The sequence below is a fragment of the Castor canadensis genome, chromosome 1, assembly GCF_047511655.1.
Source record: "Castor canadensis chromosome 1, mCasCan1.hap1v2, whole genome shotgun sequence".
Taxonomy (NCBI): Eukaryota; Metazoa; Chordata; class Mammalia; order Rodentia; family Castoridae; genus Castor; species Castor canadensis.
This window is the reverse complement of record NC_133386.1, coordinates 122,922,237-122,937,472: the sequence shown is the minus strand read 5'-3', so window position 1 is coordinate 122,937,472 and position 15,236 is coordinate 122,922,237. Positions and strand designations below refer to the sequence as shown.

Here is a 15,236-nt window from a genome sequence, read left to right as displayed (position 1 = left end):
CTTGGTTTGAACATAAAGGATTTAATAAAAATAATATTCAAATATTCAAACCTGATCAAATAGAATGAATGACCTTGGGGGGTGGTAAATATCCTATAAGTGGGGTGTTTCGAGTAGAGGGTTTCCAATAGATTCCTCCTCCCTTTACCAAGGTGTTAGTGCAGAACATTTAAAACTAAGGACAATCATTGCCCTGGATGATCATGAAAATTACTCTTAATCCTCTGATTTTATATTTTTAAGTTTGTCCCTCCAGGAATATTATTTGCTCAGAACCAGAATCATTATTTTATTATTATTTATTACTATTTAAGAAACATAACATTAAACTAATAATTGCAACCATTTTTGAATGTAGAGTTCAATAGTGTTATTTATATTTACATTGTTGTGCAGTAGATCTCTAGCACGTCTTCATCTTGAAAGGCTGAAACTCTTTACCCACCAAACACTAACTCTCCCTCACCTCATGAGACAACCTTCTTTCTACTTTCTATTTTGAAGAGTTTGGCTAATTTAGATACTTCATATTAGTGGAATTATATAGTATTTGTGGGGTTTTTTTGTGACTGGCCTACTGTGATTAGCCTAATGACCTCACAATATATCCATATTATAGCATGTGAGAGGATTCACATCTTTTTTTTAGTGCACAAAGTAATGGGTCTCAGCTATGCACCAATGACTCATGCTTGTAATCCTGGCTACTTGGGAGGCTGGATCAGGAGAATCATGATTGGAGGACAGCCCAGTCAAATAGTTCGTGAGACCCCCATATCCAAAATAACCAAAGCAAAATGGACTGGAAATGTGGCTCAAGCAGTAGAGCACCTGCTCTGCAAGTGCAAACCTCTGAGTGCAGACCCCAGTTGCACCAAATAATAATAATGATAATAACGGATTTCATTAGGACATCTTCACAGATGTATATAACTTAATTTGATATTAACCCCGTTAATAATTCTCTTTTATCATTCATCCCCCTTTCACCTTTCCACATCCCTAATAGTCCCCCTATTACTTTCGTGTTCTTTTCCTGGCCCAAATTCCATATATGAGAGAAAACATGTGATACTTGTCATTGTGAGTTTGGTTTATTTCACTTAACGTGATGATCTCTAGTTCCATCATTTTCCTGCAAATCACATAATTTTATTCTTTATGGATGAATAAAACTCCATTGTGTATATACACTGTATTTTATTTATTCATTCATCCATTGATGGCACCTTGGTTGATTCCACAAGTTGACTATTGTGAATAGTGCCATGATAAACACAGGTCCTCAGGTACCTGTAGTAGTAAGTTGATTTTGATTCTTTTGGGCATATACCCAGTAATATAGCTGGATCATATGGTTGTTCTATGCTTTTATTTTTTAAGGAACCTCCATACTAATTTCTATCCCAGCTAGATTAATTTACATCCCCACCAACAGTGTGTAAGGTTTCCTATTTCCATGCATCCTCTCCTACATTTGTTGTTGTTTTCTCTCTTGATGATAGCCATTCTGACTGGGGTGACATAGCATCTCAACATAGTTTTGATTTGCTTTTCCCTGATGGTTAAATAAATCAAGCTGTTTTCATGTATTTATTGACTATTTGTACTTCTTTATTTGAAAAGTGTCTGCTCAGTTCATTTGCCCACTTATTGATTAGATTATTTGCTCTTTTGGTGTTTAATTTTTTGAGCTCTTTATATATTATAGATATTAATTCCCTGATGGATGAATACTGGCAAAGATTTTCTTCCATTCTGCAGACTGTCTCTTCACTGTTTCCTCTGCTTTGTAGAAGCTTTTTATTAAAAAAAATAAAATGGGTATTTCTGTTTTTATTAGGATATTATTGTTGTAGAGGGGAGATACTGTGACATTCATAGAACTGATTACAATATACCTTAATTAGATTCACTCCTCCCCCTTTCTTCTTTATCTTCCCCCCTTTGGTAGAACAATTTCAATAGGTTTTGTTGTTCTATGTTCATACATGAATACGAGATATTTCCACCATATTCACCTTCCTTCACACTTTCTTATGCCCTCCTCCCTCCCACTGGTACCCATCCTGGGAAAGGAACTATTTTGCCTTATTTCCTTCATTTAAAAAAAGGACATTTTTTTTAGTTTATGACAGTTATATAAGGGGGTTCATTATGATATTTCCATCTATACATGTATTATACTCTGGATTGGTTCATCCCCTCTGTTATTCTCCTTTCTACCCCAGTCCCCTTCTTATAGTGACTTCAATAGGTTTCAATGTTCCATATTCATCCTTGTATAAAAAGTACATCATTCATATTCCCTTTCTTTACTTTCCTCATTTACCTTCCCTCCTCTACTAGTGTCCTCCTTAGCCTGATCTTTTTACAGTTCCTGTTCTTCATCGTCTAGATGTCTGTTTGTTGTATTTGTAAAGATTTGCTTTATGGTCTAAAATACCTGTTTCATCATCTTCTGAGAAGAAAGTGTATTTTACAGCCTTGAATGAAATATTCTACAGATGTCTGTTATTTCCATTTGACCCTATGGTACAGGTTAACTCTGAAGTTTCTGTGTTGATTTTTTTTTGTTTGTTTGGATGATCTATCTATTGATGATAATGTGGTATTGAAATCTCTGTATATGGACTTATCTGTCCTGCTGTTCCACTAGTGTTTGTTCTATGAAATTGAGTGCACCAATATTTGGTGCATATAAATTTATTATCACTTTATCTTCTTGATGGACTGTTCCATTTATTAGTATGCAGTGACCTTTATCTCCTTTTACTAATTTTGGCTTAAAGCCTGCTCTGTCAGATATAAATGTAACAACTTCACCTTGCTTTAAGATTCCATTTGCTTGGAATATCATTTTCTGTCCTTTCACTCTCACTTTGTGTGTGTCTTTGTCTTTGTGTATCATGAAGACACAAAACAGTTTTTTAATGGAATCATTCAATTTGTGTCTTTTAATTGAAGACTTAAGATCATTTATATTTAGGGTTATTATTGAGAGATATGTGCTAGGTCCTGTATTTTTCCCCAGTTGATTCTCCCTTGTTTATCTTAGAGGTCTGCTGGCTTACTGAGTTGATAATGTTTGGTTCTTTCCTAATTCTTATTTATCTATTTTTCTTTTGAGTTTTCTTCTTTCCTAAGCTGTCACGATTATGAATGTCTTTCTTCCTCTTCTTTGTGTAAGGTTCATTTAAGTATCTTCTGCAATTCTGACTTTGTAAAATTTCCTTCTTTTCAATGCTACATAATATTCCAATATTAATTTATTTTTTACATTTTTCTTTATCCATTCATCTGTGGATGAGCATTTGGGTTGCTTCCACCTCTTAGTCATTATGAATAATGCTGCAATGAATGTGGAAGTGTAACTATCTTATAAAAATTCTGCTTTACATTTTTTGGATATATATACATAGAAGTAAGACTGCTAAATCATATGGTGATCTATTTTTAATGTTTTTAAGAAGCACTGTGCTGTTTTCCATAATAGATGTACCATTTCATATTCTCACTGACAATCTTCAAGGTTTCAGTGTCTCCACATCTTGTTAATACTTATTATTTTCTGTTCACTTGATAATGGCCATCCTAATAGGTATAAGGTGATATTGCATTATTGTTTTATTTGGCATTTATAACTATTAGTATTGAGCATCCTATCATAAGAGTATTGAGCATTTTTATAACTTCTTAGAATAATTCTCTTTTCCATAAGTCCTGTGCCCATTTTAAACTGGGTCGTTTCATTTTTGTTGTTAAGTTGCAGAACTTCATGTATTTTGGATATTAATCTCTTTATTAGATACATAATTTGAAAGTTTTTTGTTCAATTCTGTTGGTTTTCTCTAACTCTTTTGATTTTTTTCCTTGACATACATAAGTTTTTAAGTTTGATGCAGTTCTGTTCATTTATTTTTGCTGTTTTTTAGCCTATGCTTTTCATACCATATCCAGGAAATCATTGTCAAGTCAAATATTCTGACATTTTCCCCATTTTCTTTGAGGATTTTTATAATTTTTAGATGTCATGTTTTCTTCTAGGACTTTTAGCACTTTATGACTTATTTATTTCTGCTTTTTAGCAAAATGAATTTTTCTGCTTTTTATTAGCATATAATAATATACTAGGGGTACATTGTGACATTTACAAAAGTGCTTACAATATATCTTAGTTATATTCAACCCCTGGATCATTCTCCTTTATCCCCTCTCCTTTTCTTAGAATAGTGTCAACAAGTTTCATTGTTCCCTTTTCATACATGAATACATAAAATTTCCACCATATTCTCCCTCTTCATCTTTTCCTTATGTCCTCCTCCAGCCCCTCTGGTTCCAACTCCCAGACAGGACCTTTTATCTTCCTGTCTCTCACTTTTGAAAAAAGATACTTTTGTTTGTTTAGGGTAGTTATACAGGGAGTTTGATGGTGACATTTCCATGTATATATGTATTATATCATGAATTGGTGCATTTCCTCCATTTTTCTTCTTTTTACCTTAGTCCCCTTCTTATGCTGATTTTAACAGGTTTAAATATCCTATATTCATTATTGAATAGAAATTACATCAACCATATTCACCTTCTTTAATTGATTTTTGTCCATGGTACAATTTAAGGGTCCAAATTCATTCCTTTGCATGTGGACATTCAGTTTACTTGCTACTATTTGGTAAAGAGAGTCTTTTTTCCCTACTTTGTAGTCATGGCTCCTTACTGAAAATCATGTCACCACATATGCCAGGGTTTATTTCTGGGATCTCTATTCTGTTTCATTTATCCATATTTCTATCCAAAAAATGTCTTTCTGCCAGTGCCATACCATCTGAATTACTGATGCTTTTTAATATGTTTTGAAATCAGGGGGTATGAAGCCTCCAATTTTGTTGTTCTTTTTCAAGATTGACTTGGTGATTTAGTCGTTCAGAACCATCACTTTTAAAATAGGGATCATGGGCAGCAACAAATGCATACATATAAAGGCATGAGATCCTTGTTCTGTTCTCAGTCCTTAAAACAAACAAAATACTTTCCCATGGCTCAGCTGCATTAAGGAAAAGAAATGTCCTTTTAAATATAGCAAAGGACAGTAAATGGGGACATAAAGCTGAGCTTTAAAATTATTCTTAAGGACAAGTTACACACATGAACATACATGGTCATGTTCAGGATCTTATTAAAATCTCGCAGCACAGCTATGAGATAAAGCAATCAAAGCCTTTAAGAGCTTAAGTAGCATAGGCTTGCAATGTGCTATGCTACAATGAAAACATAAAAGTTTCTCTAACATATGTGCCACCATGTATTTCATTTAGCTGCCTGACAAGCTGGCATATTTATATTCCACTTAGGCCTGATGATTTCATCTTCAGGAAGCAAATATACAAATATCCTTGTGGACAGCCAGGAAGTCCAAAATTTTGTTTTCTAGGCATGCATGAGTCTCACATAGATACCCTCCCTCTCCTGTTTTGGAAAAAATGTCATTGCCAAGTCAAATGACTTCCTTTCCTGGAAGCACATGTAGTATATTATAACTCTCTCAGATAGTTTAAACAACACCTCCTATGTTAAACAAAAACATGTTCAAGAGAAATAGCTTACAAAATGTCTGTGTGATCAGTATCTAAAGACTATGCACCAAACCACAGGTCCCAAAGTAGAAACTAAAACTTCTCAAAATAATACACACTTAGTGTCAGCCTAGTAACAGGAGACTCCAAGATGCTGACCGGGCCAATGCCAGAAATTAAGCTACACATTTTCTTTTACTTGAGCACTACTAGAAACAGCATCCACAAGGAACATGATGCATTTTACCCAGTAAGCATAGAAACAAACCAAAAAACCTCTAACACTTACACTTGTCTTTTCATCAGTTTCATTCTCAAAACACTGATTTTCTTTATTTTGCTCAATACATGAAGCATTTTCCTTTGGTCCACTGAAACCTGTAAGCTAAACAAAAGTATAAAAATCGATTCTTCTTATTTATCTTCTATAATGTAAATTAATTTTTTTCAAACTTTTAACATGCACTTTAAAATATCTAACACCTGAATAAACATTATTAGATGTTACTTATGTCAGTTTTAGAATATGAATGTACTGCTTAACCCACTTTTATATGGCTTCCAAAAAGAAAACATAAAATGAGACAGTTATTCAAAGGCAAGTTTTTAAATTTCAAAGATTTCCACCAGGGAGTGTTGAAATTGGATTATTCCAAAGTAAACCAATGATCTGGTTAAAAAAAAAAAAAGTATTGGTAACAAGAAAAGGAAACTAGAAAGGTTATGCAAGTTACTATGCTTGCAAGAATCTCTGTTCTATGGCAGGTATTGGAGCTCTCAGTACAAGCAGACACTAATTGTCTTTGTGCTAGACAATTATCTTTTATAACTACAGCTTTGGATTATAGGATTAATGGTTACTTCCAGAGCAAAAGATAGGTTTGCTTATTGACTGTTATGAAATATATGTGTTCTCTTAACTGGGGGATCTTTGAAAACTATTAACACATACATTGAGCACATTTTATGTTCAAGTGCATAACAATGTTCTTTTACCTTAACGCTTGTTAATGAGGAGAATTTCCTGAAGTGTTCTTAGGCAGAGTACAGGAGAATAGACTCAAAGACAGATGTTTGCTGTCTTTTCTGTAGGAAGAGTCATCTTCAGCTCCTAAGTTTCTAAGTGAGCTGAAGTTCTCACCTCCTTTCAGACAATAGTCATATAGACATGGACCTGCATTTATCGTGAAAGATAAAAAATTTGCAACCATTATGAGTCTTTGAAGGACAAGCAGGACAGCTCACTGTTTTTCAATTTACAAAGGGATAAATATTTGTATGGTGAATGAAAAATATAAAAGATTAAATCAGATGAATAAATAGATGCATAGGTAGAACAAACAAAGAAGAAAGCTCTGGTCTGACTAACAGGAATGTCGCTCTCATCCAAATGAGGATACCCAGTGTAGCCTTTGTGTCTGAAACTCAGTTATTTACTCAGTGCTTAGTCTATGATATTGAGTGTGCTGTACATTTGATATGATGATAGATCCAGGCACCAGTGGAGGCAGTACAGATTCAGTCAGCATCTTGATTCCAGTGGGTCTCATCAGAAAACTATGAGCATTTATATCAGTGCTGTAATCAGATTGGCAGCCTTTATTTAGCTCCACAGTTATGGCCTCAAAGAAGGGGCCTTTAATCTACCATTCTATAAATTGGTAGTATTATGGCATTGCTACTGATAAAGAGATTTGTATGGACCAAAACCATTAAAAGTCAATTTTGTTAATCTGCAAGCCAAAGCCGTGACACTTAAAATCAAAAGTAAATGTGCCTTGTTTACATCTTAGAGCATCTTGTCCTCCCCTCATCTTCATAATCCCTCTCTCCCCCTTTTTACTGACCTCAAATACCTTAAAGGAAAAGATAATTAAGAATGGGACCAAAGTTTTCCTATTTCTAAGTTAGAACAAGAGTCATACATATCATATCCATCCAAATGTACTAAACAACTTCTGGGAAAGAAAGTATTCAAACTCTTAGGGCTCTGTTGGTTATAAGCATCTAAAACACACTAAGCTTGGTTCTACGTGTGGAGTTATGAGGTAAGGCATTAGGGCATGTATACAATTGGTATTAATATTTCACTGTAAATGCCCATAAAGTCCGGAGGAATGTCTCCTGATCAGGAAGAACTACATGGAGAGAAATGTTGTGGTGCATGTAATTATTCCCCAATTCTTTTCACCATTTTCTCTCAGGTTATCCAGAAGAAACAATGGAGAATCTCAGAAGAAAGAGAAATCCTAGCCTTGTTTAAGGGTGTAAGGGCAGCAGGAATTGTACAATATGCAATATCATGAAGTAATGGCTACATACAAACAGTAAAAAGATGCTAATGGCAGCTACACCCTTACAGTGATTTGCTGCTTAGTTAATTCAGTTGTTGATATAATACCCTTAACTGCTCCAGACATTGTAACTATAATTAAATCTACTGCACTCACAGCCCTTGGTATGTTATCTTTCCAACATCTTTTTTCTATCACTCTGACACTCAAGGTCCAAGGCCAATTGTATTTGTATTCATATGGCAAGGCCCCAAATGTGTTTCCAGTGCTTCCTAGGACCTAACTCCCCTGCCATTTGCTGTAAAGATTTAGTATCAGTGGCTCTCCTGTTTGATACTCACAGTTGTTATTGTATAGATGAGGTCCTATTAGTTGGCAAGACAGAAGTCTCAGCAGCAATGGTGGATGATAAACCTTGACAAAACTGGGGATGAGGGGTTACTGGAATGTTTCAAGTGGTAGCATGCCCGCCTGGCAAGTGTGGGGCCCTGAGTTCAAACTCCAGTACCACAAAAAAAAATAAAAAAATAAAACTGAGGGGCTGTATGGGTGAATTTCCTCTCAGACAAGTCATCCTTTTAGGCCTAGACATCAAAAAGGAGAGACCCATCACTTAATTGGATGCTATGGATACTAAAGAATATGGTCTCACTTGGTTATTTTATTCAGTCCTTACATCAATGAACCCCCAAATCAGCATCCAATAGGCTATATTGGAAGCTCTTGGAAAACTGTGGCATGTTCTTTACTTACAGACCACATAATATTAATGGCTATGAGTCTGTGAATTGATGAGGTTGATTGGAACTTCAAACAAGAAGGGAGCCTCTGCCCAAAGTTACTCTTTGAGAGTTGGACTCATCTTCTCCTGGATACTCCTTTTGATAAGCAGTCATTATCTTGCTACTGGGGTCTTCTCAAAACTGAAGAGCTGACCCATGAAGAACTTGTGACTCTTCAACCTGGTATTTCCATTTTGGTGTGGTGAAACAAGCCCACTAGACATAAGGAAATGGTACATTAAAGAATGCCTGATTCCACTGTGGCATTTCCATGTATATATGTATTATAACCCAAATTGGTTCATCTCTATTTTTCTCCTTTCCACCTTAGCTCCTCCCCTTTTTATTGTTTTTACATTTATTCATATGTTTATATATTGTTTGGGCCATTCTCCCTCCATCCCCTGCCCTCACTTCTCTTCCCCCTCACTCCTCTACACACACCCCACTTCCAGGCAGAACCTGTTCTGCCCTCTTGTTCTCCAACTTTGTTGAAGGGAAAACATAAGAGACAACAAGAAAGACGTAGCATTTTTGTTAGTTTGAGATAAAGATAACTATACAGACATGAAACTCCCTGTTTAGCTATCTTATAGAAACAAAAATGTCTTTTTTTTTCAAAACTAGAGAATAGGAAGGTAAAACAGGTTCTGTCTAGGGGGTTGGTAACAGTGGGAGGGGAAGGATATAAGGGAAGGGTGTTGGAGTGTGAATGTGGTGTAAATATTATGTATTCATGTATTAAAATGGAAAAATAAGACCTGTTGAAATTATCAAAGAATGGGGGGAAAGGGGATAAAGGAGAATGGTGGAGGAGGTTAATTTAACTATGATATAGTGTAAGAACTTTTCTAAGTGTCACAATGTACCCCAGTACAACAACAACAATAATAGTAATAGTAATAATAAAATAAAAAGGCTGGAACTGGGGCCTGCTCTCTGCCAAAAAATAAATAAATAAAAATAAAAAGAAGGCCTGGTTCCAACAGCATCTTGACTTCATATGAAAAAGTATCCATTCCTAATCCCAATTATGCTAGGAGAGATGATAAGGATCGAGGCTAGAGGACAGCCCTACTTGGGGATGGGAGGCTGGGAGGGGAGTTAGTAAGACCCTATCTCAACCATTAAGCTGGGCATGGTGGTGTGTGGTTATGCAAGAGGTATAGATACACAAATCCATATGAGAATGCAACCCTAGGCAAAAGCAAAACACCCTTGAGACCCCATTCAAAAAACAACTAAACCAAAAATATCTGGGGAGAATAGTTTAAATGATAGCACTCCTGCCAAACAAGCAAGAGGTCCTGAATTCAAAGCCCAGTAGTTCCAAAAAATTTTTTATAAAGAAAGAAAAAAATATAAAAAGTATCACCTCCCTTTTGGGGGAAGCTCTATCTACCACTCTGTCTCCTGAAGCAAAGCCATTGAGTCAATAGGATTCTTGATCCATAGAGGTTTTACTCTATACCTGGGCCTTGTTCACTGATAATTCAGGCACCCAGAAACTCATTGGTGTCCACTGGATGCTCATGCAGTTTCCTCTTGGTGCTGGCTACACAAAAGTAAAATTGCCCATGGTTCCTCCACTCAGGCTGCAGAACTCAAGGTTGTTCTTACAGGTTTGGCAAATATGCCACAGATTCGTTATATTTTTACTGACTCCTGAGATGCTGCGAGTGGCCTAAATATTTAGTCTGTCCCTCAGAACGCTACAGATTGGCAAATTATTCCTGGGAGCCTGAACAATCGCACTATCTACATCACTCATGTAAATGCCTATAGTAAAGACCTGTCTTCTGATGTGTCTGCTAATTGAGCTAATTGAGCTTGCCTGGCCCCATCATCATTACCAAACATGGCAGCATATTCACCATCATTGATGAGCACAAACCAAGACTGTTTCTGAGTCAGGTACCTGAGTGTCCTCAGGTATTTGAGGTTGGCATGTCTCATAGCCAGATCAAAGCCCTTATAATCTATTTATTCATCTATGTATGCATCCATTTAGTTGCCTAATTTAATCTTTTATTTTTTCATTCATTACACAAATATTTATTGATCTCTGGAAACAAAAAGACATTAATATGGATTGTCTGTCCTCCAAAGAACTCTAGTGAGACAAAAAATATGAATATGTAATTTATACTACAATGTGTTAATCGCCATAACAGACATAAAGTATGAGAAGAGCATTTATATCAAACTGGAATAAAAGGAAGCTTCCTGCAGATATGACATTGAAATAATGCTGATGAAAAGGGAGGCTATACCGACAAGAAAGAGTGTTCAGTTTAATATCAAATAGCATAAGTTTGAAAGGCACCATGTTCAGAAGGAAAGAACATGAGTTTTAGAGCAAGGAAGAAATGGATTAATATTCTACCTAGTAGCAAAAGAAATATTTTAATGCTACAGTTATTGTCATTGAAAATACGTTGATTATGCCACCCATTATACAGAGTTTTCTTCCCTTTATCAATCATCTCACAACTGGGTTGAAAGCTTTGGATTGTAGGGGAAGGAAAAGTAACTTCTCTACCCTCCTAGGTTGTTTGGCTAAGTTACAAATTAAATTGTCATGAGGTAGATTAAGAGAAGAACAATTTCAATTATGTAAATACTTATGCATGCAAATCTCACAAAAATATGAGATTCAGAGACAAGTCTGATGACTCAAGTTTACATAGCATCCTAAACTACAGAAAAGAATAAGAGTTCCCAAACTGAGAGTGGTGGAGTCAAATTATGGAAAGTGAGAGAAAGAAATGTATGGTGAATACAGGGCCTTCTTATGGAGATAAAAGTTTCTCAACTAGTAAAAGTTTTCTCAGAGTAGTTCTCTTCTTAATACATAATATCTTTACTGAAGAAAACCTTTTTTATATATGTAAATTTTCTTTACATAAAGAAAGATTTTCAGAGTTACTCCAGTGTCTGGAGTTTCTTAAAACAGTCAATTAGAAAAAATCAATATGCCAGATGAGTATTTTGGGATGGCATTCTGGTCTCCTTTAGTCATATTGAGGGTGAAATGTCTTGAGCTTCAACAGAATTTATAACTTTCTTCCCTTATGCCAGATGGTGTCCCATACATACTTCCTAAGTACAAAGCATTCATGATGGCTTTCTCATGCTTTTATATCTCTGCCATTACTCCTTCTATGGTAATGCCATCAATTTTGGTTTCATGGAAATCATAATTTTGTTCTATATAGCTTTACTTCCTTTATCTTTCACAACAGAAAAATACTCTTGATCTCTCTTGCTCCAACACTACCAATCTATCTCTGTCATTCTCAAAAATCAATATTCTTAAAAGATATAATAATAGTGATAATAACAACAATACAACAGAATCACTTAATGAAAAGTTACACTAAAGTAGGCCTTACTTCAAGAATATTGATTCATATTTTATATTCGTTCTTTAATTTACATCAAAGAAAACTGTGAGGTAGGCAATATCATCTTATTTCAGGTAAGAAAATAGAACCCTGTTCTAGCCAAACAAAAAGTATACGCACCTAACCAGTACAGTAAACTCATATGCACCTAACCAGTACACTAAATTCAACTGCCCCCTTACTTCCCACTTCACAAACCTTTCCAACTGTGACTCCAGAGCAGCAACACCAGCATCACGCAGAGCACTGTGAAAAAGAACAACTTGACCTACTGAATCTGAAGCGGTAGTGGCAGGGGGCGGGGGTCCTACAGTCTGTTTGTTACAAGCCCTTGAGGTAATTCTAATGCATGTTAATTTAAAAGCTGCTGATATATATGCTGAAATGTTAAATTATTATAGGTGAACCAGGCATAAGACATAATTAGGAAGGGATGGATGGTGCTTGGCAAAATGGAAACTTAAATCTCCACCTCACAGGTGCATTCTGTAGTGACTCCCAGGCATTTGTTGCAATGAGGTGACCCAAACCCAGGGTTGCCAGATGTTTGGAATTTTCAAGAGAACTCGAAAGGCTAAACCATCATGTGAAATACTTTGATTTAGTGTGGATGATATAAAAGGGAAGCCATTGATTTTGGAATAATCTCCTGAACTAGACCCTAACAGACCAGTCCAAACTAGAGTGCAGTGCTTGTGCTGTATGCAGTGAAGTCACACAGAACTTTAGAATAGGTCAATTTTCCAATAAAACAGGAGATTCACAAGCAACCAGTCAAAAGGGGCTCAGACTACCTAAGCCAGCATGATAAGGAAGTCTCCTATGTTTTTTGAAATGACCAATCTGCTTATTTCTTTATTTCTGCTTTTTCCAGACCTTTTCTGCCTATAAAGTCAACTCCTTCTGCTCTGTTTATCAGAGTCCTGTCTGTTTTATAGATGGTATGCTGCCCGATATACAAATGGCTAACAAAAGATCATTAAGTTAAATTTGTTGAAACTTTATTCTTTGACAACAGTAGTGTATGTTTTTAATATCATATGAGCAAACATGGAATCAGGCAAACAAAACAGAAACCTGAGTAGGCTGGTGCCTACAGTGGGGTAGCCAGATTGTGATCTCCCCATGAATCCCTGAATACCAGACTCTTAAAACTCACCAAGGACTTTCTAGTCCTCACTGTCTCCTCCTTTCTCTGACTTTATATTCTCTTCCTCTCTCTTTCTATTGAATTTCACACCATTAATTACTTCATCCTTCTTAAAACTCTTACACCTGTATTCAAAAAAGTCTGTCCTACTTTCCACCCAGTAACTCAGATTGTTCCTTGTCTTTTATTTCCTCTTCCTCCTTTTAGTGCTTGAATTCAGTTATTACTTCTACATTCCTTTCCTTTATATCTTCTCTCAAATCTAGGCTTTAAGATAAAGGTTCTCTCAAGTTCTTGCCTGATATTTTTAATTGCCTGCTATTTTTTCTAAAAATTACAGTAGCACCACAAATTTGCTTAATCTGAAAGAAATTGGTTTTTCTTCAGAAACCACTTCTACTCCTGGGATCCCCACTTTGGGGATCTTATGCCCCTCTCCTCCACAAATCCCAGCTGATCCTTTCCCTTTCTCCAGCTCAATGGGCTCTCTCTTTCTGCAATGCCAATGCCCTCAGGATATATCCTTCTCCTTTATCTCTCTAATAATGCAATCATTGTTAGTCCACCCCATTTCCTTGTAAACAACCTAGAATAAAGGAAAAATGAGCTCAGCATTATGTATATTGTTGTCTTATCTGTTCAAGTAGATTTTAAGCTCCTTAAAGACAGTACATTTGTTACCATCTTCATATCCTCCACAGAACCTGAACAAAATAAGTGTCCACAGACATTTATTTACCTAATTATATAATGTTTGTACAGGTATGTTTTCTATACTGTACAATACGTCCAGATGTTTATCTGCCAATTTTAAATTGTGTCATCTTTTATTTAAATAAAATTTTCTAATTTAAAAGAAGCAGAAATTTTTTAAAACTCTGGAATGCTTCAATAAGTATGTATTCACCAGATTTCACTGCTTTGTAGATTTACTTGTTTGTTTACTTACTTGTACTATTTTGCTAAGCTTGGAATTCTTCTCTTTGGATATTAATGTTAGTCCTGGTTAAGCATCATGCACAAAATTTGTGTCTTTGCAAGGACCAAAACCCATATAAACTACAAAAAGTAAGTTAAACGGAGTTCCACGAAGTGAGGCCACTGAAAGCACTGCCCCTACCCATCCTCTAGGAACAAGCACAGATTAGCCATATGTCCTAGCTGTGCCCTGAAGCAGTCCAAACCTACTAATATTTCTTAGGGTTTATAGTTACAGAGAATCTAGCTTATCTCACTCTGTATTATTCTCTTCAGATAAAAGAACCATTATAACTACAAAGGTGCGAGGTTGAAGTGTTTGATGGTGTTCAGGATGTGCTTCTCCAAAGTATGGCTCCTTGGCATTGAAGAAAAGAGCTGGAGCAAGAAGAAGCATAGAAACTTCAAGAAGCACTAGAAAAAAAATAAGCCTTACTAAGTCCCCACAGGTTTAATACCAAGCTCACAACCTCTTTGGCCAATCATACTTTAACACGACTATCCACTCTTCATCAAACTTAGCATGAAAATACACAGGTTTCCCTGTTTCTTTGGCTCTTCATTTCTGCACCACATGAAAAGGACACTAAGTAAATTTTTATGTATTATCTTTTCAATTTGTTTTTTATTATAGGGATTTCAGCCATGAAATTAATGATGGGTGAGGAAAAGATATCACTTTTTCTCCTCTTCATTTTATTTCTGCAAGATAGTGCACCTTGGCATTACAAACAACTGATGAGCTTAAATTGAGTAGTGTTCTTTTGCCAAAAGAATAGTAACTTCCATATCTTTACCCTCATGATAAAGACTTTAAGATTCTTTGAAAAGCTGAACAGGGAAAATCAAGACTAGGTGCAATCTAAGAGCTCAAAAAATGAGAGAAACAGTTATCAAGAAAGGTATGCACCTTATTTGTTCATTAAATAAATATTTATTAAATTCTATTACAGGGATGGCATCAAAAAAGATATCATAGGGAAAACCCAAAGAAAACAATGTCCATGAGGAATTTAAAGTAGGAAGGGAAATGAATATACAGAAGTCAC

The 15,236-nt window shown here is 35.7% G+C and overlaps 1 protein-coding gene across 4 annotated transcripts in view; it reads right to left on the bottom strand.

The window, feature by feature from the left end:
- Positions 1–15,236, bottom strand: part of Dlg2 (discs large MAGUK scaffold protein 2) — a 2,025,432-nt gene that overhangs the window by 1,470,701 nt on the left and 539,495 nt on the right. For 2 of the 4 annotated variants that reach the window (XM_074081674.1, XM_074081712.1), the window contains one exon: positions 5,866–5,961. The exons of 1 other annotated variant lie outside the window; for it this stretch is intronic. In XM_074081674.1, the coding sequence (XP_073937775.1) occupies positions 5,866–5,961 (96 nt within the window). Of the gene's footprint in view, positions 1–5,865; positions 5,962–6,572; positions 6,602–15,236 lie in introns of those variants that run through there. One more of the 4 variants, XM_074081706.1, reaches the window with a different exon arrangement.